This window comes from Oncorhynchus mykiss, chromosome 11 (assembly GCF_013265735.2).
Source record: "Oncorhynchus mykiss isolate Arlee chromosome 11, USDA_OmykA_1.1, whole genome shotgun sequence".
Classification (NCBI taxonomy): Eukaryota; Metazoa; Chordata; class Actinopteri; order Salmoniformes; family Salmonidae; genus Oncorhynchus; species Oncorhynchus mykiss.
This window is the reverse complement of record NC_048575.1, coordinates 78,224,017-78,251,403: the sequence shown is the minus strand read 5'-3', so window position 1 is coordinate 78,251,403 and position 27,387 is coordinate 78,224,017. Positions and strand designations below refer to the sequence as shown.

The 27,387-nt window shown below is 42.8% G+C and overlaps 1 protein-coding gene across 2 annotated transcripts in view; it reads right to left on the bottom strand.

Annotated features, from left to right (window-relative positions):
• Nucleotides 1-24,531: 24,531 nt before the first annotated feature.
• LOC110536435 (phospholipid-transporting ATPase ID) overlaps nt 24,532-27,387 on the bottom strand; it is a 59,097-nt gene continuing 56,241 nt past the window's right edge. For both annotated transcript variants that reach the window (XM_036936446.1, XM_036936447.1), the window contains one exon: nt 24,532-27,342. In XM_036936446.1, coding sequence (XP_036792341.1) covers nt 27,016-27,342 — 327 coding nt within the window. In that variant the 3' untranslated portion in view covers nt 24,532-27,015. The remainder of the gene's footprint in view (nt 27,343-27,387) is intronic.

Sequence of the window (27,387 nt, the reverse complement as noted above, 5' to 3'; positions counted from 1 at the left end):
TCAGGTTATTGGATTGGTTCTGGTTCTGGTTCTGCTTTTTGCGAATTCTATTCTGACTGCAATACCATGGAGGGATATCTGCAGTATATGTACAACATATGAACGTATTAACGATTTGATGATGGACAGAAAAATCAAAACGTATCACAGGGCACTATATGAGGAGAATATGAGGGAAGAGATAGACATTCTTATTGAAAAAGACTTAAAGAGAACAGCTAAAGAGCGTGTAGTTCTTAAAATCAAGGAACTACTACAGCCCTCTTCGACTGCAGCCCCTCCAACCCCCACCACACAGGGAGGAGACAGGGCAAGCAGCAGCACCTGTCCTGAGGAGGAAGATAGTAGCAGCAGCACCAGTTCTGAGGAGGAAGATAGTAGCAGCAGCACCAGTCCTGAGGAGGAAGATAGTATCAGCAGCACCAGTCCTGAGGAGGAAGATGGTAGGAGCAGCACCACCCGTCCTGAGAAGGAAGATAGTAGCAGCAGCACCACCCATCCTGAGATGGAAGATAGAGTGATCACCCTTGACAACCTTGATTTTGACAAGATATCTGATCTCCATTCTAATATATTCAGCTCTTTGTTAGATGAACTGCCCAGTTCTGCAGTCTCTACAGCCCCTGCAGCCCACCCACAGCCCAAACAGGGAGAAGACAGGCCAAGCAGCAACAGAATCATTTAGGGAACAACAACGGAAACCAGAAAATAACAAACAAATCCAAGGAACGATAGTGGCCAGATGTCACTACTTGAGGAAGGCCCTCAACCCTAACTGTGGTGTAATACAGGTAAACTATATAGACTATATATAAACTAATATAGATTTTTGGATCAAATGTGTGAAATGTCACATATTTGGTTATAATATGTAAAATGATATGGACATTAATATTATCATACACTGTATGTGAACCATTTGTGAAAACTGTGGCTTTCCAGTGAAATCCTCAAATCAGCCACACACAAATCAACTGTAGTGAGCAGCGACACTGTGTTTACAACCTTTGTTTCTGGTTAAAATGGCAGCAATAATCTGGTACAATATAACTAGACTGGGTTATATGAGGGGGAGTGAACAACTGTGGGTGATAAACCTCAACAACTACCCTGTATAAGCTTTCATAATGTCACAGGGTGGAAATATGAGCCAGGTGGCAAACGTGTCACTCCCTGACCTTAGAGAGCTGTTATATTTCTCTATTTGGTTTGGTCAGGGTGTGATGTGGGGTGGGCATTCTATGTTCTATTTTCTATGTTTTGTATTTCTTTGTTTTGGCCTGGTATGGTTCTCAATCTATCACCTCCCCTCATCGTCTCTGTTTGGGAACCATACTTAGGCAGCCCTTTTTCACACCTGTCTTTGTGGGTAGTTGACTTTGTTAGAGGCATTTTACCCTGTTAAGCTTAACGGTCATTTCGTATTGTTTATTGTTTTGTTGGTGACATTTCTAATAAAAAGGAATATGTACGCTCACCACGCTGCACCTTGGTCTCCTTCGTACGACATACGTGACAACATGTGCTTGTTAGAAAACAGTGATGGTTGACAGAGCTTTATTTCTAGGCTTTAACCAATGTAACTGTAACGGCTGTTGGTGGAAGAAGGTGAGGACCAAGTTGCAGCGTGGTACATGTTCATTCTTTAAATAATGGAACTGAACACTGATTAACAAAAACAACGAGAACAACCAAAACAGTTCTGTCTGGTGCAGACACAAAAACAGAAAGCAACTACCCACAAAACCCATGTGGGCAAGAGCTACCTAAGTATGGTTCTCAATCAGAGACAACGACAGACAGCTGTTCCTGATTGAGAACCATACCCAGCCAAAAACAAAGAACAAAACAAACAAAAAAAATGAGAAAATGCATCGCGTAACATTTTAACATGGAAATTGCTTCTCAATCATTCAAGATAACATTTTTCATAGGATTGAGAATTGACAGTTTCTCCATGTAACCCACATACAAATGAGCATAGTTAGGAGCCATGGCTGATCTCATAGCAGTACCCTTCGTCTGAAAAAATAAATCATTTAGAAACATTAAATAGTTGTGTGTGAGTGCTATTTCAGCCAATGTTATAATGCATGCACTGGAAGATAGTTCATTTGGATCACTTTGCAAAAGAAAATGTTCCATGTCTTCAATACCGCCCTTGTGTGGAATATTTGTGTATAACGACACAATATCAAAAGTAACTAACAATTTATTATCAAGGAGAAGATCAAGAGATTCAATAATAGAGATAATTATGCTGGTGTCCTTTACAAAGGAGGGGTGCTGTTCTGAGATCATACTGGTGGTGTCCTTTACAAAGGAGGGGAGCTGTTCTGAGATCATACTGCTGGTGTCCTTTACAAAGCAAGGAGAAATGGGCAGGGCTCAATATTTTGCTTGATAAATTGAAAACACTCAGTCCCATGAGTTCTGGGACTGTGTGAATGGTTCCCTCTGCCTCTGGTAGTCGTTTCTCCTTACCCCGTTGGGTGCAGTGTATCCGCGGCCACCTCCGAGCTTCCTGTCGGCCCAGTCTCTCATGGGATAAAAAAGTGGCACTGGAAGCAGATGTATATAGAAGTAAACGGCATCCCTGCGTCTGTCATGGAGAGGAGGAGCAGGACCTCTTTTATCTGGAACTCTCCAGAAGTGGACTTTGTCCTCGGCCTTGTCTTGGTTGAATTTCTTGATTTGAAGATCCTTTATTTCTGTACACAGCCTATCCTAGAGCGCTCGGTTAGTCTTCATCAGTTAATTTGTCACGCCTTGGTCTTAGTATTGTGTGTTTTCTCTATTATTTTGGTCAGGACAGGGTGTGACATGGGTTATTTATGTGGTGTGTTTTGTCTTGGGGTTTTTGTAGGTTATGGGATTGTGGTATAGTAGAGTTGTCTAGGTAAGTCTATGGTTGCCTGGAGTGGTTCTCAATCAGAGGCAGGTGTTTATCGTTGTCTCTGATTGGGAACCATATTCAGGCAGCCATATTCTTTGAGTGTTTCGTGGGTGATTGTTCCTGTCTCTGTGTTTGTTTGCACCAGATAGGGCTGTTTATTGTTTTGTATTGTATCGTCATTATCTTTATTAAAGATGTATACAAATAACCACGCTGCATTTTGCTCCTCCTCTCCTTCGACACAAGAAAACCTTAACATCATTGAATATGCCATCATCAATAACAGTTCCTTGCAGAGCTGTGCGTTTCTCTTCAATTGTGTTATCCGTTTCAATAAAATCATTTTTCAACTGGTCAAAAATTGTCATTAAATCAATCAAGCATTTGTTCAGGAAGGCACACCAGCGCTCACAGTAATTATCTGTGCGCTGTTCCAATGATGGTTATTTTTGCCACCTGAGTCCTCGTGGAATAATGCCTTGACGCATACAATCTGTTACATAGAATGAGGAGAACAAGGCGCAGTGTCGTAAGTGTACATCTTTACTTTATTTAGATGAACACCAAAAAAACACCAAAAGATAAATGAACGTAACGTTCTGCAGGCTGCACAGTAACTGTACAAAAACAAGATCCCACAAACTCAGGTGGAAAACAGGCTGCCTAAGTATGGTTCCCAATCAGAGACAACAATAGACAGCTGCCTCTGATTGGGAACCATACCCGGCTACAAAGAAATAGAAAACTAGAATGTCCATCCAAATCACATCCTGACCTAACCAAACAGAGAAATAAACAGGCTCTCTCAGGTCAGGGCATGACAGTACACCCCCCCCCCCCCAAAGGTGTGGACTCCGGACGCAAAACCTGACCCTATGAGGGAGGGCCCGGGTGGGCATCTAGCCTCGGTGGCTGCTCCGGTTCGGGGCGTAGACCCCGCTCCGCTTGCTGATCCCTCCGCTTCCGTGGAACCGGACCGTGGATCGTCGCCGGAGGTTCCGGACCTTGGATTGTTGCCGGAGGAACCGGGCTGTGGACCATCGCCGGAGGCTCTGGACTGCAGACCGTCGCTGGAGGCTCTGGACTGCAGACCGTCGCTGGAGACTCTGGACTGCAGACTGTCGTGGAGGCTCTGGACTGCAGACCGTCGCTGGAGTCTCTGGACTGCAGACCGTCGCTGGAGACTATGGACTGCAGACCGTCGCTGGAGACTCTGGACTGCAGACTGTCGTGGAGGCTCTGGACTGCAGACCGTCGCTGGAGTCTCTGGACTGCAGACCGTCGCTGGAGACTCTGGACTGCAGACTGTCGTGGAGGCTCTGGACTGCAGACCGTCGCTGGAGTCTCTGGACTGCAGACCGTCGCTGGAGACTATGGACTGCAGACCGTCGCAGGAGGTTCCGGGCCATGGATCATCACTTCAGGCTTCGTGTCATGGATCATCACTGTAGGCTTCGGGCCATGGATCATCACTGGAGGTCTGGAGCGTAGAGCTGGCACAACCCGTCCTGGCTGAATGTTCACTTTAGCCCGGCAAGTGCGGGGCGCTGGCACAGGACGCACTGGGCTGTGAAGGCGCACTGGCGACACAGTGCATAGAGACGGCGCAGGATATCCTGGACCGAGGAGGCGTACTGGAGACCAGGAGTGCTGAGCCGGCACAATCCATCCTGGCTGAATGCCCATTCTAGCACGGCGAATGCGGGGAGCTAGCACAGAGCGCACCGGGCTGTGGATGCGTACCGGAGACACAGTAACGATTATGCGCAAAGCATGGTGCCTGAAGGGTCACACGCTCCTCAAAGCGACTGTAATGGTCCAGACTCAAACCCCTCCAAACTCTTTCGTCCCTCTCCACTACCAACCACTCCTCGCTCAAACGGTCCAAAAATTCCTCCTCGGTCTCGGATTCACCCCTCAGCACCGACTCCCATATCATCTGCACCCCCCCAAAAAATGTTGAGGCTGCCTCTCGGGTTTCCGTCGTGTCCTCTCCTCCTGACCACGCTGCTTGGTCCGTTTGTGGTGGGATCTTCTGTTACGTCCTTCGTTAGAATGAGGAGACCAAGGCGCAGTGTGGTAAGTGTACATCTTTACTTTATTTAGATGAACACCAACAAAAACACCAAAAGATAAATGAACATAACATTCTGCAGGCTACACAGCAACTGTACAGCTGCCTCTGATTGGGAACCATACCTGGCCAACAAAGAACTAGAAAACTAGAATGCCCACCCAAATCACATCCTGACCTAACCAAATAGAGAAATAAACAGGCTCTCTAAGCTCAGGGCGTGACATAATCACTCAGTGACTATATGTAGATACATTCTCATCTGGCGCTTAGATAAGTTGAATAGTTATTTAGAGAGGTCAGAATTACCCCCCGGCATATCAAAAAGGAACTCCAATACAATTATCTTATCATGTTCCTGATAAAATAATGTATATGTTTAAATTATAAAGATTAAATAATTCCACTCAAAAACCATATAATTGTATGAAATGTATTAGAATTATATATATCTATAATCTGATGTGTGTCGTTTTAGTCAGAATTATAAGGACTTTTTGTTCCTTTTTAGTATGTAAGCAGGGTGCAAGTGGGGGAAAAAAATGATAACAGGAGCTATCGACAGATAGGTGTAATACTGTGTTCCTTTACAGGACATTCTGTCTCCACCCGTGGAGGGGAGAAACTGTTAGACTTGCAGAAAATGATGAAACCTGTTGCAGATTAAACAATGTATCTGTATAGTGGAAAAACACAGACTGTCTGAGCAAGGCGTAGCTTAAGATTTGATCTTGTTTGTGTGTGTTATAAAGACTGAGTTTGTATAATGGACCTCAGAGCGCTCTCGCGAATAAACATTTGTCTATTGTAGGCTGGGCCTCTGTCTGTTTAATTTCAACCAGTATCTTACAAATTCTGCGTTGCAGACTGAGTAGTTAATTGAAGTTCAGTTTATGAACATTGAGAACATAATTATCTTAACAGTTCCCTTCTGTGTTAATACTACCCAGATAGCTACAACTAGATAACTAGCTAGTAAGATGACAAAGAAGTAATCACATACAGCCCATATATACATTTTTAGCTAGCTGGCTAACTTTAGCAACATTTTTAGCATGATTCCCTCAGTTTTTTCAACTTTTCTCCAATACTACAGATCCATTACCATGTCAATCAACGCTTGATGGGAAACGTAGTTCACACCCCAGATTTTGCTACAGTCCCATTTGTTTTCATTGCAGCCTCGTTTGAATGTCGCATTTGCGTCACCGTTAGCTGTTGTGCTAACTAGGTAAAGTAAGAACGCTGCATTGACTCTCGGCAGACAGCTATAGGCAGCTGCTTCATGGAAACAAATCCATTGTGATGTATTTATAATGTTACTAGCTACAGTGGCCAGATAGCTAGCTTGGTAAAGCATTTAGTGTTGTGTGCATTGTGGTGCACTTACCACTACATTGGTTTCATATGTGTGTGTGAAACTGCCTTGCAAGCTAACATTAGCTAGTGCAAAACCTAACAATCAAATAATATTTTTTCAAGCACAAAACTCGTCAGCTAGATGTCAAATATGTGAAGTTTGAACAATGATGAAAAGGGTTGCAAGCCTCCCCCTTTTTCCTCCTAACATAACGATGATCATTATGGCCAAACAGTTCTGTTTCATCAGACCAGAGGACATTTCTCCAAAAAGTACGATCTTTGTCCCCATGTACAGTTGCAAACCGTAGTCAGGCTTTTTTATGGCGGTTTTAGAGCAGTGGCTTCTTCCTTGCTGAGCGACCTTTCAGGTTATGTCAATATAGGACTTGTTTAACTGTAGATATAGATACTATTGTACCTGTTTTCTCCAGCATCTTCACAAGGTCCTTTGCTGTTGTTCTGGGATTGATTTGCACTTTTCGCACCAAAGTACGTTCATCTCTAGGAGACAGAATGCATATGTATATACTGTACTCTATATCATCGACTGTATCCTTATGTAATACATGTATCACTAGCCACTTTAAACTATGCCACTTTGTTTACATACTCATCTCATTTGTACATACTGTACTCGATACCATCTACTGTATCTTGCCTATGCTGCTCTGTACCATCACTCATTCATATATCCTTATGTACATATTCTTTATCCCCTTACACTGTGTACAAGACAGTAGTTTTGGAATTGTTAGTTAGATTACTTGTTATTACTGCATTGTCGGAACTAGAAGCACAAGCATTTCGCTACACTCGCATTAACATCTGCTAACTTTACCTAACTCATACTTTACCTGTATGAGACAAATAAAATTTGATTTGATTTGATTTGATTTGAACGCGTCTCCGTCCTGAGCGGTATGACGGCTGTGTGGTCCCATGGTGTTTATACTTGCATACTATTGTTTGTAGAGATGAATGTGGTACCTTCAGGCATTTGGAAATTGCTCCAATGGATGTACCAGACTTGTGGAGGTCTACAATTTTTATTCTGAGGTATTGGCTGATTTATTTTTATTTTCCCATGATGTAAAAGCAAAAGAGGCACTGAGTTTGAAGGTAGGTTTAGAAATACATCCACAGGTACAACTCCAATTGACTCAAATGATGTCAATTAGCCTATCAGAAGCTTCTAAAGCCATGACATCATTTTCGGGAATTTTCCAAGCTTTTTAAAGTCACAGTATACTTAGTGTATGTAAACTTTTGACCCACTGGAATTGTGATACTGTGAATTATAAGTGAAATAGTCTGTCTAAACAATTGTCGGAAAACTTACTTGTGTTTTGCACAAAGTAGATGTCCTAACCGATTTGCCAAAACTATAGTTTGTTAACAAGGAATTTTATGAGTGGTTGAAAAACTAGTTTAGAACCTCTTTAGGCTAGGTGGGACACTAGCGTCCCATCTCGACAACATCCCAGTGAAATTCAAAATAGAAAAAACGTAATATTAAACATTCATGAAAATACAAGGGTCATACATAATTTAAAAGCTTTTCTTCTTGTTAGTCCAGCCGCTTTGTCAGATTTCAAAAAGGCTTTATGGAGAAAACCATGCGATTACCTGAGGATAACGCCCCGCATACAAATACATTAAAAACATATTCCTAACCAGCACAAATAAATAAATCACTTACCTTTGAAGATCTTCCTCTGTTTGCAATCCCAAGTGTCCCAGCTACACAATGAACGGTCGCTTATAAAGTCCTTCTTTATATCCCCCAAAAAGTCAGTTTAGCTCTTTGTTCAGTCATCCACCCGTTCCACTCGCTCAACACTCGTTCAACATGCAGACAAATTAATCCCAAATGTTACCGGTAAACTTAGTTCAAACAGGACAAACATTGTTTCTAATCAATCCTCAGCTACCCTAATATGTAAATAAACGGTCAAGACTGAATACAGTATGTTCCATACCGGAGATAAATAACTCATTCACACGCACTACAAGACTAGAGTTCTTTTGAGGGACTCATTGAAAAACTACAATTACTTCTTAATTTTTCAAAAAACAAGCTTGAATCCCTTTCTAAAGACTGTTGACATCTAGTGGAAGCTGGGACCGAGAGACTGAAAAACAGCTTCTATCACAAGGCCATCAGACTGTAAAACAGCCACCACTAACATTGAGTGGCTGCTGCCAACACACTGACTCAACTCCAGCCACTTTAATGATGGGAATTGATGTAAAATATATCACTAGCCACTTTAAACAATGCTACTTAATATAATGTTTACATACCCTACATTATTTATCTCATATGTATACGTATATACTGTACTCTATATCATCTACTGCATCTTTATGTAATACATGTATCACTAGCCACTTTAAACTATGCCACTTTGTTTACATACTCATCTCATATGTATATACTGTACTCGATACCATCTACTGCATCTTGCCTATGCCGCTCTGTACCATTACTCATTCATATATCTTTATGTACATATTCTTTATCCCTTTACACTTGTGTGTATCAGGTAGTAGTTTTGGAATTGTTAGCTAGATTACTCGTTGGTTATTACTGCATTGTCGGAACTAAAAGCACAAGCATTTCGCTACACTCGCATTAACATCTGCTAACCATGTGTATGTGATAAATAACATTTGATTTGATTTGATTTGAACTGCAATCTGGAAGGATTTCCTTGGACTTTCCCATAGACAAGCATTGGAATAGACAGTGACCTCAAAAAATATTTTTTCCGGATGTTTTCTTCTCGCGTTTTCGCCTGCCATATCAGTTCTGCTATACCCAAAGACATTATTTTAACAGTTTTATAAACTTCTGTTACTGTAAATGAATTATGCCAATGTGTTTTCATTAATTGAAAACCCTTAATCTATTTTATGAGAATTTGTAAGATTCTTGTTTACATAAAATAGACGGAGACCAGCCCTTTCAATAATAGGTAACATAATTTATTCTCGGAGCGCGCTGCCACGTTACCACGAGCAACAGTTTATATACCATAACATGACGTCATTTCATTGCTTAATTAACATCTGCTAACCATGTGTATGTGACCAATACAATTTTATTTGATTAGTGAAAAATGAATGTGAAAAGTACACGTGAAAAATGTAAATTCACGTGCATCTGAAAACCACATGTGAATTATTGATTAAAAAAAGTATAAAAAATTCAGATGTGATTGGTTCAAACGTGTCTGGAAACCACATTACTTTTTTACACATTATATTTTCAATATTTTTTGTAAGGGAATGCACTGTCTCCTGATATTCTGACTTTCTCACTTTGAAACCCATCAAGACTGTTATCACACCAATGGACTGTTATCACCACAATGGACTGTTATCACCACAATGGACTGTTGTCACCACAATGGACTGTTATCACCACAATGGACTGTTATCACCACAATGGACTGTTATCACCATAATGGACTGTTATCACCACAATGGACTGTTATCACCATGACAGAACACTGAACTCAACCTTATGACTAAATATTGAACTAAACACTGAACTCACCCTTAGTACTAAATATTGAACTGAACACTGAGGTCAACCTTGTGACTGAACTGAACTCAACCTTATGACTGAACACTGAACTGAACGCTGAGGTCAACCTTATGACTGAACACTGAACTGAGCACAACCTTATAACTAAACACTGAACTGAATACTAAAGTCAGCCTTATGACTGAACACTGAACTGAGCACAACCTTATAACTAAACACTGAACTGAATACTAAAGTCAGCCTTATGACTGAACACTGAGGTGTTTGTGTATACCTCAAAGAAGGGCACACCATCTCTGGTTTCAGTCTTATCCTTGTCTCCCAGTCTTTCACTGGACTGGACCAAAGTCAGGGATTCAATCAATGGCGCATTGTTGACAAGTGCACTGAAAATGTGTTTCTATAAGAAAAGGTCAATCCATTCTTTAACCATCCCACTATAAAGTAACAGTCTGATTTGTTAAAAGCTCTATCCAGAGTACTAAATGCTCTGCACCCCATCATACAGTTGAAGTCGGAAGTTTACATACACTTAGGTTCTAGTCATTAAAAACGTGTTAGGGCTAGGGGGCAGTATTCGCAAGTTCGGATGACTGACGTGCCAAAAGTAAACTGCCTGTTACTCTGGCCCTGAAGCTAGGATATGCATATAATTGGTGGCATTGGATAGAACACACTCTGAAGTTGTTAGTAAAATTATGATTAAATGACTGAACAAATCATTTTAAATGGAACTGTAACTAAGTAAACTTATACTCTGTTTTATTATATCTGATTAAGAATATGAGTTCATAAGAAGGGATTGTGTGACACGGACAAGGAGTAATTAAAGTTAATGAACACCATTCCAACTAGGCAGAAACGAATGGGTTGTGGATTAAGTAAGCAGATAAGGTAGTTAACCTATGGTTGAACCGACGAAACTGAGCTCTGGGGTGTTTTAGATAAGGAAGTGAGTGCATTCCTAGGTTTTCTGTTAATTAGAACTGTCAGCTAAGTGGTGATCGATAATGTTGGGGGGTCAAAAGTTAATTCAGTTATGTTGTGTGACCTGTGAGTGTGTTAGTAAGTTAGAATGAACTATTAACCTCACTTTGTCCCGGTCGAGAGGAGGGGATTCTGTTAAATGACTATTGCCCCGTAGCACTCACTTCTGTCATCATGAAGTGCTTTGAGAGGATAGTTAAGGATTATATCACCTCTACCTTTCCTGACACCCTAGACACCACCTTAAGTAGCTTACTGACCCAATAGATCCAAAGAGAATGCAATTGCCATCGCACTGCACACTGCCCTATCCCATCTGGACAAGAGGAATACCTATGTAAGAATGCTGTTCATTGACTACTGCTCAGCATTCAACACCATATTGCCCTCCAAGAGTACCCTGCACTGGGTCCTGGAATTCCTGACAGGCCGCCCCCAGGTGGTGAAGGTAGGAAACAACACCTCCACCTCAAGTCCCCAAGGCTGCGTGCTCAGCCTCCTCCAGTACTCCCTGTTCACCCATGACTGCATGGTCACGTATGCCTCCAACTCAATCACCAAGTTTGCAGACATAACAGTAGTAGGCCTGTATACCAACAATGACGAGACAGCCTACAGGGAGGAGGTGGGGACCCTCAGAAAGTGGTGCCAGTAAAACAACCTCTCACTCAACGTCAACAAAACAAAGGAGATGATAGTGGACTTCTGGAAACAGCAGAGGGAGCACCCCCCTATCCACATCGACAGGACAGCATTGGAGAACGTGAAAAGCTTCAAGTCCCTCAACGTACACATCAGTAACAATCTGAAATGGTCCACCCACACAGACAGTGTGGTGATGAAGGCACAACAGTGCCTCTTCAAACCTCACAAACTTCTACAGATGCACAATTGAGAGCATCCTGTCGGGCTGTATCACCGCCTGGTTTGGCAACTGCACCGCCCTCAACAGCAGGGCTTTCCAGAGGGGGGTGCAGTCTGCCCAACACATCACCGGGGGTAAACTACCTGGCCTCCAGCACACCTAAAGCCCAAATGCCACAGGATGGCCAAAAAGATCAGCAAGGACATCAATCATCCGAGCCATGGTCTGTTCACCCCGCTATCATCCAGAAGGTGAGGTCAGTACAGGTGTATCAAGCGAGAGATTGAAAAACAGCTTCTATCTCAATGCCATCCGACTGTTAAATAGCCATCAATAGCCGGCTTCCCCCTGGTTATGCAACCCTGCACCTTAGAGGCTGCTGCCCTATATACATAGATGTGGAATCACTGGCCACTTTAATAATGGAACACTGGTCACTTTAATAATGTTTACATAATGTTTACATACCGCTTTACTCATCTCATGTATAAACTGTATTCTATTCTACTGTATTTTAGTCAATGCCACTCCGACATTGCTCAATCTGATATTTATATTCCATTCTTTAACTTTTAGATCTGTGTGTGTTGTTGTGAATTGTTAGACACCTCTGCACTGTTGGAGTTAGGAACACAAGCAATTCGCTACACCCGCAATAACATCTGCTAAATATGTGTACGTGACCAATACAATTGGATTTGAGTTGGAGCCACGGGAGGCCAAGGATGACTTCACCTCACTGCGGAGGTAAAGAGAAAGTGAAGGCTTTTTTGGTGCTTGGGTCCCACGGTGGGGGTGAGTGTTGCAATGTGAACGCCACGGCTGTGGCGTCTTGGTCCCACGGTGGGGGTGAGTGTTGCAATGTGAACGCCACGGCTGTGGTGTCTTGGTTTGTGCTCTTTGCTCCATTGCTATGTTTGTCAAACAATGTTTGAAGCTCCATCCTGTTGTTCAAAGTCTGTGGTTAACCCAGATGTCAGACATCTGTGATAAATGCAAAGATTGTCTGCATCTTTGAGAAGTATATATGTCCTGCACTAAATCTAGGGCAGAGTGAAGAAGATGTTCAGTAAGAAAACTATGCCTTTAATCTAAGAGAGACTTGTCACAATGAGAGACTCCACTGCATAAACATGTTCAGTGTTGCAATGTGAACACCATAGCTGTGGTGTCTTGGTCCCAGATATGTTTGTACTCTTGCTTGTGTAACAGTGTTGCTTCTGTCCCTCTCCTCGCCTCAACCTGCTGAGGTCTGTCCAACACTGGTCCGACCAATCTGATTCCACACTCCAAGACTGCTTCCATCACATGGACTGGGATATGTTTCGTATTGCGTCAGACAACAACATTGGCGAATACGCTAATTCGGTGTGCGAGTTCATTAGAACGTGCGTTGAAGGTGTCGTTCCCATAGCAACGATTAAAACATTCCCAAACCAGAAACCGTGGATTGATGGCAGCATTCGCGTGAAACTGAAAGCACGAACCACTGCTTTTAATCAGGGCAAGGTGACCGGAAACATGACCGAATACAAACAGTGTAGCTATTCCCTCCGCAAGGCAATCAAACAAGCTAAGCGTCAGTATAGAGACAAAGTAGAATCTCAATTCAACGGCTCAGACACAAGAGGTATGTGGCAGGGTCTACAGTCAATCACGGATTACAAAAAGTAACCAGCCCCGTCACGGACCAGGATGTCTTGCTCCCAGGCAGACTAAATACATGCGGCCTCAACCTTCACTGCAGCCGAGGTGAGTAAAACATTTAAACGTGTTAACCCTCGCAAGGCTGCAGGCCCAGACGGCATCCCCAGCCGCGCCCTCAGAGCATGCGCAGACCAGCTGGTTGGTGTGTTTACGGACATATTCAATCAATCCCTATCCCAGTCTGCTGTTCCCACATGCTTCAACAGGGCCACCATTGTTCCTGTTCCCAAGAAACCTAAGGTAACTGAGCTAAACGACTACCGCCCCGTAGCACTCACTTCCGTCATCATGAAGTGCTTTGAGAGACTAGTCAAGGACCATATCACCTCCACCAGACCTGACACCCTAGACCCACTCCAATTTGCTTACCGCCCAAATAGGTCCACAGACGATGCAATCTCAACCACACTGCACACTGCCCTAACCCATCTGGACAAGAGGAATACCTATGTATGAATGCTGTTCATCGATTACAGCTCAGCATTTAACACCATAGTACCCTCCAAACTCGTCATCAAGCTCAAGACCCTGGGTCTCGACCCCGCCCTGTGCAACTGGGTACTGGACTTCCTGACGGGCCGCCACCAGGTGGTGAGTGTAGGCAACAACATCTCCACTCCGCTGATCCTCAACACTGGGGCCCCACAAGGGTGCGTTCTGAGCCCTCTCCTGTACTCCCTGTTCACCCACGACTGCGTGGCCACGCACGCCTCCAACTCAATCATCAAGTTTGCGGACGACACAACAGTGGTAGGCTTGATTACCAACAACGACGAGACGGCCTACAGGGAGGAGGGAAGGGCACTCGGAGGGTGGTGTCAGGAAAATAACCTCACACTCAACGTCAACAAAACTAAGGAGATGATTGTGGACTTCAGGAAACAGCAGAGGGAACACCCCCCTATCCACATCGATGGAACAGTAGTGGAGAGTGTAGCAAGTTTTAAGTTCCTCAGCATACACATCAAAGACAAACTGAATTGGTCCACCCACACAGACAGCATCGTGAAGAAGGCGCAGCAGCGCCTTCTGAAGAAATTCGGCTTGTCACCAAAAGCGCTCACAAACTTCTACAGATGCAAATCGAGAGCATCCTGGCGGGCTGTATCACCGCCTGGTATGGCAACTGCTCCGCCCACAACCGTAAGGCTCTCCAGAGGGTAGTGAGGTCTGCACAACGCATCACCGGGGGCAAACTACCTGCCCTCCAGGACACCTACACCACCCGATGTTACAGGAAGGCCATAAAGATCATCAAGGACAACAACCACCCGAGCCACTGCCTGTTCACCCCGCTATCATACAGAAGGCGAGGTCAGTACAGGTGCATCAAAGCTGGGACCGAGAGACTGAAAAACAGCTTCTATCTCAAGGCCATCAGACTGTTAAACAGCCACCACTAACATTGAGTGGCTGCTGCCAACACACTGACTCAACTCCAGCCACTTTAATAATGGGAATTGATGGGAAATGATGTAAAATATATCACTAGCCACTTTAAACAATGCTACCTAATATAATGTTTACATACCCTACATTATTCTTCTCATATGTATACGTATATACTGTACTCTAAATCATCTACTGCATCTTTATGTAATACATGTATCACTAGCCACTTTCAATCATATTTTAAACTTGTTGAAAATACACTTCATGACACTGTCAAGAAGCATTATGACATCATAATCACATAAGCCTTACAGGCCTATCACGTACATGCCCTTATATCAGTCATCAGTCAAAAAGAGGGTGTCTTGTCCTGCTCCTGAAATCTGCTCCTGTATTCATTCCAGTCATCAGAAACAGAGCATTGGGGTGCATGTCTGACATCAATGTGTGCGCAATTACAATTATAATTTAATATGGTCAATTTCAGAACATGTTATATAAGTAGGTGTAATGGTTTCTTTTGCCTTGTGTGGTAGGTTTTGTGGGGTTTGACACTTGTATGTAGGTGTCGCAACCAACCATAAAATAACGCATCAAGTCCACATGTGTTATTTCATAGTTTTGTTGTCTTTACTATTATTCTACAATGTAGAAAATAGTAAAAAATTAAGAAAAACCCTTGAATGAGTAGGTGTGTCCAAACCTTTGACTGGTACTGTATTTATGACCATATTATGACAGGTTATGACAAGTTATGTCAGCGGTTATGACATGGTTATGACTGTTTCATAACGTGTTATGATGCTGGTTGTCAAGTAAAGTGTGACCTGATGATTTTCCTTAAGGTCCATGTCTGTGGGTTATATTTCAGTATAATGTATCAGAGGTACCTACTGTAAATGTGTCTATCACTGCATTGTATGTTATGACCCCAATGTAGTTAGTTGTGTCAACAGGATTGAGGGTATTATAAGGGAACAATCTCCTCAAACTAAGGCATTTTGGTATGTTATTAACTTCCTAACACAACACATATTAAGATATGAAACAATTGGAATGGTAATGACATCTCTATGGGCCACCTTGGGGTGGGGTCAAAGGTCATACATGTTTTTTGGTCAGTATATACATCCCTAATTTCTATATATTGTTTTTCAAACAATACAAAATGGGAGTAATGGGTTGTATTCCTGTCTCTCAGAAATAAGGCAGTATCATCAGCCAGCCAGTTGACTTAGTTTAAATTCCTTGCCAAGTGCTGAAATACCTTAATTCCCCTTCTTGATATGAAGTGTAACTTCACATAATTGTGTAACTAATAATACAAAAAAAATTGACTAATTGTGAAGTCCTGCCTAATTGTCACGCCCTGACCTTAGATATCTCTGTTTTCTTCATATTTTGGTTAGGTCAGGGCATGACTAGGGTGGGTACGCTAGTTTTTTTATTGTCTAGAGTAGGTCTAGGTGATTTGTATGTCTATGTGTATTTGCCTGTCAGCACTCGTTTCTATAGCTTCACATTTCGTTTTGTTATTTTATTAGTTTGTTCAGTGTTTCATTCTTTTAAAAAATAAGAATGTGCACATACCACGCTGCGCCTTGGTCCGATCTTTATAACGAACGTGACACCATTCATGCCACGCTGCGCCTTGGTCCGATCTTTATAACGAACGTGACACCATTAATGCCACGCTGCGCCTTGGTCCGATCTTTATAACGAACGTGACACCATTAATGCCAAGCTGCGCCTTGGTCCGATCTTTATAACGAACGTGACACCATTAATGCCACGCTGAGCCTTGGTCCGATCTTTATAACGAACGTGACACCATTAATGCCACGCTGAGCCTTGGTCCGATCTTTATAACGAACGTGACACCATTAATGCCACGCTGAGCCTTGGTCCGATCTTTATAACGAACGTGACACCATTAATGCCACGCTGCGCCTTGGTCCGATCTTTAGAACGAACGTGACACCATTAATGCCACGCTGAGCCTTGGTCCGATCTTTAGAACGAACGTGACACCATCAGTGGCCACGCCCAATATCAAATCTTTGGGATGTCCCGTGATCTAATTTCACAGAGCTAGTACAACCGCTGCATGAACTTTGGACTTTTAAAAGAAAATGTTACTAAACCCCCCAAAAACTTATTGCGACTCAATTATAACTCAGAGCTGATTTTATGGTCAATCTGATGTCTGCAGTGGCCATACAGCATTTACAGCAATGTGGCCTGTGCAGAAGTCAGGGTACTCATTCTTCATGCGCTTCACGGAGCAGAGCAGAGCTGTTGTGAAGAAAGTTGTCATGTACAGTGCCTTCGGAAAGTACTCAGAAATCTTGACTTTTTCCACATTTTGTTACGTTAGAGCCTTGTTCTAAAATTGATTAAATTATTATTCTTTTGAATCAAACTTCACACAATACCCCGTAATGGCAAAACAAAAACTGTTTTTGAGGAATTTTAGCAAATTTATAAAATAGAATAAACACAGAAATACCTTATTTACAGAAGTAGGTTGTTTGCACACGTCAATCTTTAGGAAGCCTACAGATGGGAATAACATTCTGAGGGCAGACAGCTTCCACCCCAAAAGGCTAAAAGAGAACATTCCGTATGGGCAATTCCAAAGAATCTTCAGAATTTGCGATCAGGAAACAAACTAAATCTTCTGAATTGGATAATCGCTTCTTGAATCGGGGATACAGCTCTCAGTTCCTGAATGGAGTATTACGTCAAGCATTTTATTAACTGTAAAACCACTCATGTCATTTATAGATTGGAATGTCCACAGTGCAAGGTGTTCTACATTGGACGGACAAAGAGACGCCTTCAAGACCACTTAGCGGAACACAAGTAAGCCATACAGGTACTCAATTATGTTCTGGCCTCAATTAGAGGCAGAGGCCTTCAACAGCGAAACCAAAGAGAAAGTTTTGGGATTTACGAGCGACAGGCCACCAAGTACCCTGGTTTAAATGAAGATAGGGATTTACCAACTACAGGCCACTAAGTACCCTGGTTTAAATGAAGATATGGATTTCTCACCTTTCCTGTAGGGTCGTGAGAGGTCCCATTGCTGTCATCTAGTGGACATATTGCTCTATTGCACTCAGCTTTGTTTAGACCATTGTGGTCTATGTTTGCTGTTATCTAGTGGACTATAAAAGAGATGTACCTCCTATTCTTAGCACTTTGCCCGATCATATTCAAGGTTACAACAACCTTTCTAGGGCTTCTGATGCTTCTAGCCTTGAGATGCATTTTTGATGACATATCTACAGTAGTTCACTTGTTAATGTGTATAGCATTGTTTACTAATTATTGTCCAATGAATTCTGTAACCACTCCCTCTTCAAGTCAGGGTTGATTAGAAAAAGCTGTTCAGAAGAGGACATTGTATTATCATATCTTTGTACTCCCTGACAAAGGCCGTGCAGCCGAAACGTTTCCCTTGAACATGCCATACAAATGAAGGCATTTTAATGAATTATGTGAAGAGTGCCTTTGTTTTTGATGACTAATTTACTTATATTACCAAAGAGCCCCGTCTGTCTACCAAAACCTACTGTTGTGTACCTTAGTACCTTCTGTCTACCAAAACCTACTGTTGTGTACCTTAGCACCTTCTGTCTACCAAAACCTACTGTTGTGTACTTTAGCACCTTCTGTCTACCAAAACCTACTGTTGTGTACTTTAGCACCTTCTGTCTACCAAAACCTACTGTTGTGTACCTTAGCACCTTCTGTCTACCAAAACCTACTGTTGTGTACTTTAGCACCTTCTGTCTACCAAAACCTACTGTTGTGTACCTTAGTACCTTCTGTCTACCAAAACCTACTGTTGTGTACTTTAGCACCTTCTGTCTACCAAAACCTACTGTTGTGTACCTTAGTACCTTCTGTCTACCAAAACCTACTGTTGTGTACTTTAGCACCTTCTGTCTACCAAAACCTACTGTTGTGTACCTTAGCACCTTCTGTCTACCAAAACCTACTGTTGTGTACCTTAGTACCTTCTGTCTACCAAAACCTACTGTTGTGTACCTTAGCACCTTCTGTCTACCAAAACCTACTGTTGTGTACTTTAGCACCTTCTGTCTACCAAAACCTACTGTTGTGTACCTTAGTACCTTCTGTCTACCAAAACCTACTGTTGTGTACCTTAGCACCTTCTGTCTACCAAAACCTACTGTTGTGTACTTTAGCACCTTCTGTCTACCAAAACCTACTGTTGTGTACCTTAGTACCTTCTGTCTACCAAAACCTACTGTTGTGTACCTTAGCACCTTCTGTCTACCAAAACCTACTGTTGTGTACTTTAGCACCTTCTGTCTACCAAAACCTACTGTTGTGTACCTTAGCACCTTCTGTCTACTAAAACCTACTGTTGTGTACCTTAGTACCCAGCTAGCAATGAGGAATCAGCCCAGAAGCGGCCCTCTTCCTGGGGGCCGGAACTAATTGAATCGCTCAGCCCGGAATCAAAATGAATGACTGACCAGAATCGGCCCAAGTACATCGGGTCGTTTCCGTCTACCGACATTTTAAAACATTACTATTATACATTTTATGCATACAAATTATACAAACTACATTATATCTATCCACCCCAAAAAATTACAGGAGTCGCTACAGCGCGATGGGACAAGGACATCCCCAGCCGGTCAAACCCTTCCCATAGTTTGGACGACGCTAGACCAATTGTGCGTCGCCTCATGGGTCTCCTGGTCGCTGCCTGCATGGGTAGCGAACTAGCATCGGCTGCAATGCAGTTTACACTGTGATGCCGTGTCTTAAACACTGTGCCACTCGGGAGGTTCCATCCACAACGTTTTTAATGCTTATCTATTGCCTTGCAGAAAGTATCAAAATACTACTTAAAGACGACTCTTAATTAAATAATTGAATTGACCTGTTAATTGTATTTTTTGATCACAGAAACAATGAGAAAATAAGTAAATAAAGAAATAAATGTTATATAAAGCAGCTCATGTAATCATCTGCCAGAGAGTAGCCCCAATCGGCCCGAACCCTAAGTAATACATTTGGGACAGATAACTCACACCGGAATCGGCTCGAGCTCAATCCCCGCATCCTAGCCATAAGTAATACTACCTAAGGCGGTCCAGACTGGGGCCACATGACGTCGGCTGAGTCTGACTCTCAGCAGGAATCGTCCCAGATCCACTGTGCTAGCTGGGAGCTTCTGTCTACCAAAACCTACTATTGTGTACCTTAGCAGCACTTCCCTTCCTCTTTCTCTCTTCCTAGAGCTGGCCGCCTGGCCAAAGCGAGTAATTGGGGGAGAAGGACCTAAAGCCACCTAAAGGACTCTCAAACCATCAGAAACAAGATTTTCTGGTCTGATGAAACCAAGATAGAACTCTTTAGCCTGAATGCCAAGCGTCACGTCTGGAGGAAACCTTGCATCATCCCTACCACTAAGCACTATGGTTTTGTGTTGTCATTATGGGGTATTGTGATGTCATTATAGGGTATTGTGTGTAGATTGACGAGGGGGGAAAAACTATTAATTCAATTTTATTTTTTGAATGCACTGTACATGCACAAAAATGCGTGCACCCACTGCTGTAAGTTGCTCTACATAAGAGAGTCTGTTAAATTACTCAAATGTAAACATACAGATTGTGTCAGAAAGAGTTACTTCCAACTTTTCAATATTATTTAGGTAGTCTACACGAATGAGGGGAAACTGACGTTTTCCAAAATGGCATCTACCACTCTCCGCCATACGGGGGACACTGACGTTTTCCAATATGGCATCTACCACTCTCCGCCATACGGGGGGACACTGACGTTTTCCAGATTGGCGGCTACCACTCTCCGCCATACGGGGGGACACTGACGTTTTCCAGATTGGCGGCTACCACCTTCAATGACTATGGTGAATGTTTCACTCCATGTAGGTGCGGCACCTATTTTGCACAGTTCCGGGGTAATGTTGGCCGGCCAAATTTCCAATGTGGAAACTGTCAGCTTATTGAGGAATCTATGTCTGAGTTGGATGTCCAGAGTAAGCTAATTGAGACATTGCACCATATCCTGTACAGGTCCCAATCTAAGACCTTTTCTACTCCTCAGCCTGGTCTTCGTGCCACTGCCTCAACACCGTTTTGCCACTCTCTGACTGACTGGCCAGGGCTGCCCTGCAGAGACCCCACCCTGGTGAAGTCACCTCTCCCCTCCCATCTCATCCTCCCTGCCCATCTTACCCAGACCTTCCATCCTGAATGTAGCTTGTTTGAGTTGGAGTTTCAATGTGACTTTAAAAATCGTAAAGGACTTGTGTTGATGCATCTGAACATTAGGAACATACTTACTAAACTGGATTACATCAAGATCTGGGCTGTAAAGACAAATCTGGACATTCTGGTGGTGACTGGAACTTGGATCTCTGGGGACATTCTGGACTCCGATATTAATATTGAGGGATATCATGTGTTAAGAGCTGACAGACAGGGTAGAGGTGTTGGAGTGGCAATTTGTATTTACAATTATTTCTCTCTCTTTACTGAAATCCATTTTCCTTGACAATTATTTTTTGCTACTATCTTTAAGCCTTTGTGCAGGGGAAAATGTATTCATAACTTTTACAGGGGTCTACCATCCTCCCTCTGCTAACCTGTGTGCACTCGAGGAGTTAACTAGTTTGTCTTCTTTTACTAAATCAGAAGTTATTATCCTGGGTGACTTCAATTATGATTGGAAAATGCAGGCTTCAGACAATCTAACCCAACTGGTGACTAAGTCTACACGGCCTAACTTGACTGGAACTTGGATCTCCTAGGACATTCTGGACTCTGATATTAAAATTGAGGGTTATAACCCTAACCCTAACCCTAGAGATATTTCAAACTCTAATTGATCTTATTGTAATAAATAGATTAGTAATAATTAATAAAAACATGAGTGACATTGCCCAGCTGTTTGTGTTACAGATGTGAGAATACAAAAATTCTAAGCCTTGTGTCATCACAAAGAGGAACTTTAAAAACTTCAGTGAACAGGCTTTTTATACATTATCTTTATTTTAGTGACCTTGATGGTATTTCAGCTATCGCTGAACCCGATTAGGCTTTGAGCCTCGTTTACACGCTCCCTTCAATAAATTAAGGTTTAAAGGTAGATCGAATGCCTGGTACACTCCGGAATTATCAGAAGTCATTCATAAAAGAGATTATGCTTGGGACAAGGCCAGGAACACAGGCTTAGGCCAGGACTGGCAAGCTTTTAATAATAAGCAACTGAGGTAAAATTGTGTAAAACAAATCAAAAAGGCAAAATCTTTTGTTTGTTTTTTGGTACTTTTTTACCCCCTTTTTCATGTTATCCAATTGGTAGTTACAGTCTTGTCCCATCGCTGCAACTCCCATACGGACTCGGGAGAGGCGAAGGTCGAGAGCCATGCGTCCTACGAAACACGACCCTGTCAAGCCACACCGCTCGCTTCACCTGGAAGCCAGCCCCACCAATGTGTGGGAGGAAACACCATCCAAATGGAGACCGAAGTCAGGGTGCTTACACCCAGCCCGTCACAAGCGGTTGCTAGAGCGCCATGGGGCAAGGAAATACAGGGCCGGCCGAAAAAAACATCCCCTAACCCAGACAACGCTGGGCCAATTGTGCGCCACCTCATGGGTCTCCCGGTCGCGGCCGTCTGAATACAGCCTGAGATCAAACCCAGATCTGTAATGATCCCTCAAGCACTGCAATGCAGTGCCTTATACCGCTGCGCCAATCGGGAGGCAGAAAGGCTAAATCTGATTATTATGTAACCGCTCTTTCAGATTGTAATGGGAACCCGGCTAAATTCTGGAAACTTTCAAATCCCTGAAGGGCTCTACTTTCTCTTCTCTGCCACAACAAATTAATTCAGACACTGGCCTCATAATGGGAAAAAAATTGCATCATTGATGCATTTAATCAAAAAATGTATTTCAGATGTCTATCTCTCTTTGAAATGACAACTAAGTCTATTTACAATGATATTGGCTGGATGCTGGTAGGAGAAACTTGCTGAATGATCAGAGAAATTATAAAAGCTTTTCTTTTAGGCTGTTCACAGAAAAATAACTGTATTCATTACTACATTTAGCTAACATTAGATAGTTAATCCAGAGATTATTACCTTTGTCTTGATTTGGCCGTCCTGTCTTGATCATCATGTAGTTCTTTATGATAGCCACATTAGCAGCTAATTAGCATTTCATTTTTGTGGGGTAAATACGGTCGAGAGAGAGATTTACATGGTTATCAGTACATCACGCCAGCCCGGCAGGGTAGCCTAGTGGTTAGAGCGGTGGACTCGTAACCGGGAGGTTGCAAGTTCAAACCCCCGAGCTGACAAGGTACAAATCTGTCGTTCTGCCCCTGAACAGGCAGTTAACCCACTGTTCCTAGGCCGTCATTGAAAATAAGAATTTGTTCTTGACTTAAATAAAGGTTCAAATAAATTATGTTAAGTGTTTCTAAAATCCCCTATGGGAAAAATGAATGGTGGAAAAACAATTGGAACCATTTCACTGTTTGACAGCTAGGTATTATGGGTATTATGAGTAATCAATTAATTATTGGATGTGTATGACAGCTCCTCGATGCTCAAGAAGTACGAATGCTCTGGCTTCTGCGGAGGTCACATCGCAGCAAATGCTGTAAGGTCACTTCTAAAATCGGATTTACCATGCAGACCCTAATACGGAGCTCAGTTTGGCCTCTGCAATGCTTCGGATGCTCCGCAATTGCATCACACTCTCCATACGGTGCCTTTACACCACATAGCCAGATCAAGCATACTGTAAATAAGCTATGATCAGATCAAAACTACAAGGGTTTTGTGCTTTGATCAACAGATGCTGCTAAACTGTACATGCACTCAATGGTTATGTCCCATCTCTCGTACCGTGTCAACCTGGTCACAAGCTAGTATCACAGCAATGAAACCATTTCAAAAGCTTTATTTTTTATACATTTGCAAACATTTAAAAATACGTTTTTCCTCTTTGTCATTACATGGTATTTTGTGTAGATTGATGAGGAAAAACATTGATTTTATCAAGTTTAGAACAAGGCTTTGACGTAACAAAATGTGGAAAAAGTCAAGGGGTCTGAATACTTTCCCGAATGCAACTGTACATGCACAAAAATGTGTGCACTCACTGCTGTAAATTGTTCTGGATAAGAGAGTCTGTTAAATTATTCAAATGTAAACATACAGATTGTGTCAGAAAAAGTTACTTTCAACTTTTCAATGTTATTTAGGTAGTCTACACGAATGAGTATGCAAGCTGATCAATGTATACATGTGTTGACGTGATAGTTCAGTTGAAACGAACACAGCTGGTTTCCAAAACGAAGCAGGGTACATAGAGGTACATAGTTCCCTGGAAGCTAGACTTGTTCTCACTGAAGTGTAGTACCCCTCGTATACCAGTAGGAGTCACTGTTCAGGCAATAATTGTTGGACTGTGGCTTCACTTTTTATTTCAATATACCGCTTTTATTTAGGTTGATGGCATTGCATTAAAACAATGATGTTGATTCAAATATACCATTTAACTATCAACATTGAAACCAGGTCAAATATGTCTAATCAAATATGAAATTAAACAATTTAAACCACCCAATATATAGTCTATAGGATAACAAATGTTTTACATATCTACGTGCAATTTTTTACGCTAGTTCTAAATATAAAGTGATGATGATTATTAGATTAAGGAAACAACCTGTTAGTCAGGTTAAGTAAGGTTAAGTTACCCTAATTTCAATGGTTGAAATTAGATGAAAACAGTACTAGTTGGGGACATATTCCAAATCCACTCCGATATGTGTTTTCTACGTAGATTCCACGTCACAATATGTTGACAATTGACATTGACACAATGTTGATTCAACCAGTGTATGCCCACTGGGGTAACACTTTACTATAGCACCGACATCAAGTACAGCCGCTAAACAGGCTAACGGCTAGCATGCCAACCATGTCACTCGCCCATTGAGAAATAGCCGCTCCACAGGCTAACGGCTAGCATGCCAACCATGTCACTCTCCCATTGAGATATAGCTGCTCCACAGGCTAACGGCTAGCATGCTAACCATGTCACTCTCCCATTGAGATATAGCTGCTCCACAGGCTAACGGCTAGCATGCTAACCATGTCACTCTCCCATTGAGATATAGCCGCTCCACAGGCTAACGGCTAGCGTGCTAACCATGATACTATCTCATTCAGGATGAGGTGGTCCACAGGCTAATGGATAGCATGCTAACCATTTCACTATCCCATTCAGGATGAAAACTTATTCAGCCCTTGGATGAACAACACTGAACAGAAGCTAGATCTTCTATTTCCTCTATAAAAAAATTAAAAATGTCTAACATCACTGGATCAAGTCCATAGTTAGTTTTTCAGCTAAATGTGTATATATATATATATATAGATATATATCTATATATATATACAAACAAATACATTCCATGGTTTAAAGGGCAAATCACTTGTCCATGCAATCAGGATTTTGCTGGTCATAGCCTTCATCTTACCTCCCACAATCTTCTTCTGTGGATTTTGTATGACGGTTGGCAACCAACATTAAGGTGCATTACCGCCACCAACTGGAATGGAGTGTGGACCAGAGACAGGAAAGGTATACATCCTACCAACTCCCTCCGTGGTTAGTGTTGGAGTGTACAGTACATCTCTACACCTGTGTGATTGTATACTGGTATTATCACAGTGGGAGAAGAGAGGGCTTGTTGCTGGTGAGGATAGAAGAAGGAATAAAGCCCACAACTCTGAGAGGTTTGGTCTGGTCTTTGGTTTAGTGCCTTCCTATGGCGTCACAGTACAAAGTCATACTGTAGTATACACTGAGTGGACAAAACATTAAGAACACCTGCTATTTCCATGACACAGACTGACCAGGTGAATCCAGGTGAAAGCTATGATCCCTTATTGATGTCACTTGTTAAATCCTCTTCAATCAGTGTAGATGAAAGGGAAGAGACAGGTTAAATAAGGAGTTTAAAGCCTTGAGACAATTGAGACAGATTGTGTATGTGTGTCTTTCAAAGGGTGATTGGGCAAGACAAAATATTTAAGTGTCTTTGAACAGGGTATGGTAGTATGTGCCAGGTGCATCTGTTTATGTCAAGAACTGCAACGCTGCTGGGTTTTTCATGCTCAACATTTCCCCATGTGTATCAAGAATGGTCCACCAACAAAAGGACATCCAGCCAATTTGACACAACTGTGGGAAGCAATGGAGTCAACATGGGTGGGGGGGATGGTGTGACTCAATATTTTTATGGTGTTCTTAATGTTTTAATGTCTTAATGTTCCTATGGTGTCACAGCACTGAGTACAGAGTCATACGATCCTATGGTGTCACAGCACTGAGTACAGAGTCATACGATCCTATGGTGTCACAGCACTGAGTACAGAGTCATACGATCCTATGGTGTCACAGCACTGAGTACAGAGTCATACGATCCTATGGTGTCACAGCACTGAGTCATACTGTAGTATAGTGTAATAGTTTATCCTCAGTTGACAGACAATATATCATACAGTTGACCTGTAGAAGTATGTTTCCCCATGACAACAGTCCTGATGGAACACAAGGCCATTGATTGGAACAGGAGAGGTTTGTTTCCCCATGACAACAGTCCTGATGGAACACAAGGCCAATGATTGGAACAGGAGAGGTTTGTTTCCCCATGACAACAGTCCTGATGGAACACAAGGCCATTGATTGGAACAGGAGAGGTTTGTTTCCCCATGACAACAGTCCTGATGGAACACAAGGCCAATGATTGGAACAGAAGAGGCAATGAAGCAGGGGGGGGGGGGGGGGGGGGGAAGAGAGTGCGACCAATCAAATACGAGGGCCTGTCTTTGGAACGCTTCGACAAGTCAGTCGTCATAGAGATTTGTGTGTGTACAGTTACAGTATGTGTCAATGTTTAGAATATATATTTTTTACATATCACATCCACTGATTTGGTCCTCTGTAAACAACAACTCCTCCACATCCTTTTCCTCTCTTCCCTCAGGAGGAGGGGTCTCGCACTGTGCAGTTCTTCAGAAGGCGGGGTCTCGCACTGTGCAGTTCTTCAGAAGGCGGGATCTCGCACTGTGCAGTTCTTCAGAAGGCGGAGTCTCGCACCATCCGGTACATCTGTAGTGATGTCACCTCTACCTCCTGTGGTCTGGAGTTCAGAGCGTTCCCTGTGGGGCTGTATCCTGCCGAGCGGCCCATGGGGCTGAACCCGGTGGTGCGCCCCAGAGGGGTGAAAGCGGTGGAGCGCGTGATGGCGGGACGGCGCAGGAAATGGTTGGACGTCACCAGGTCCCCGTAGCCCTGTGCGTGCGAGAAGGCGTATCCGGAGCGGCGGGAGCTGGTACGCCGCATCCTGGCTCGTCGTGCTGGGAGAGGGGGCGTGGCCTTGGCCTGTCTCACCTTGAACATCACCTGGTAGGGAAGGGAGGGGAGTCAGACAGGAGAGCAGAGTTTAAG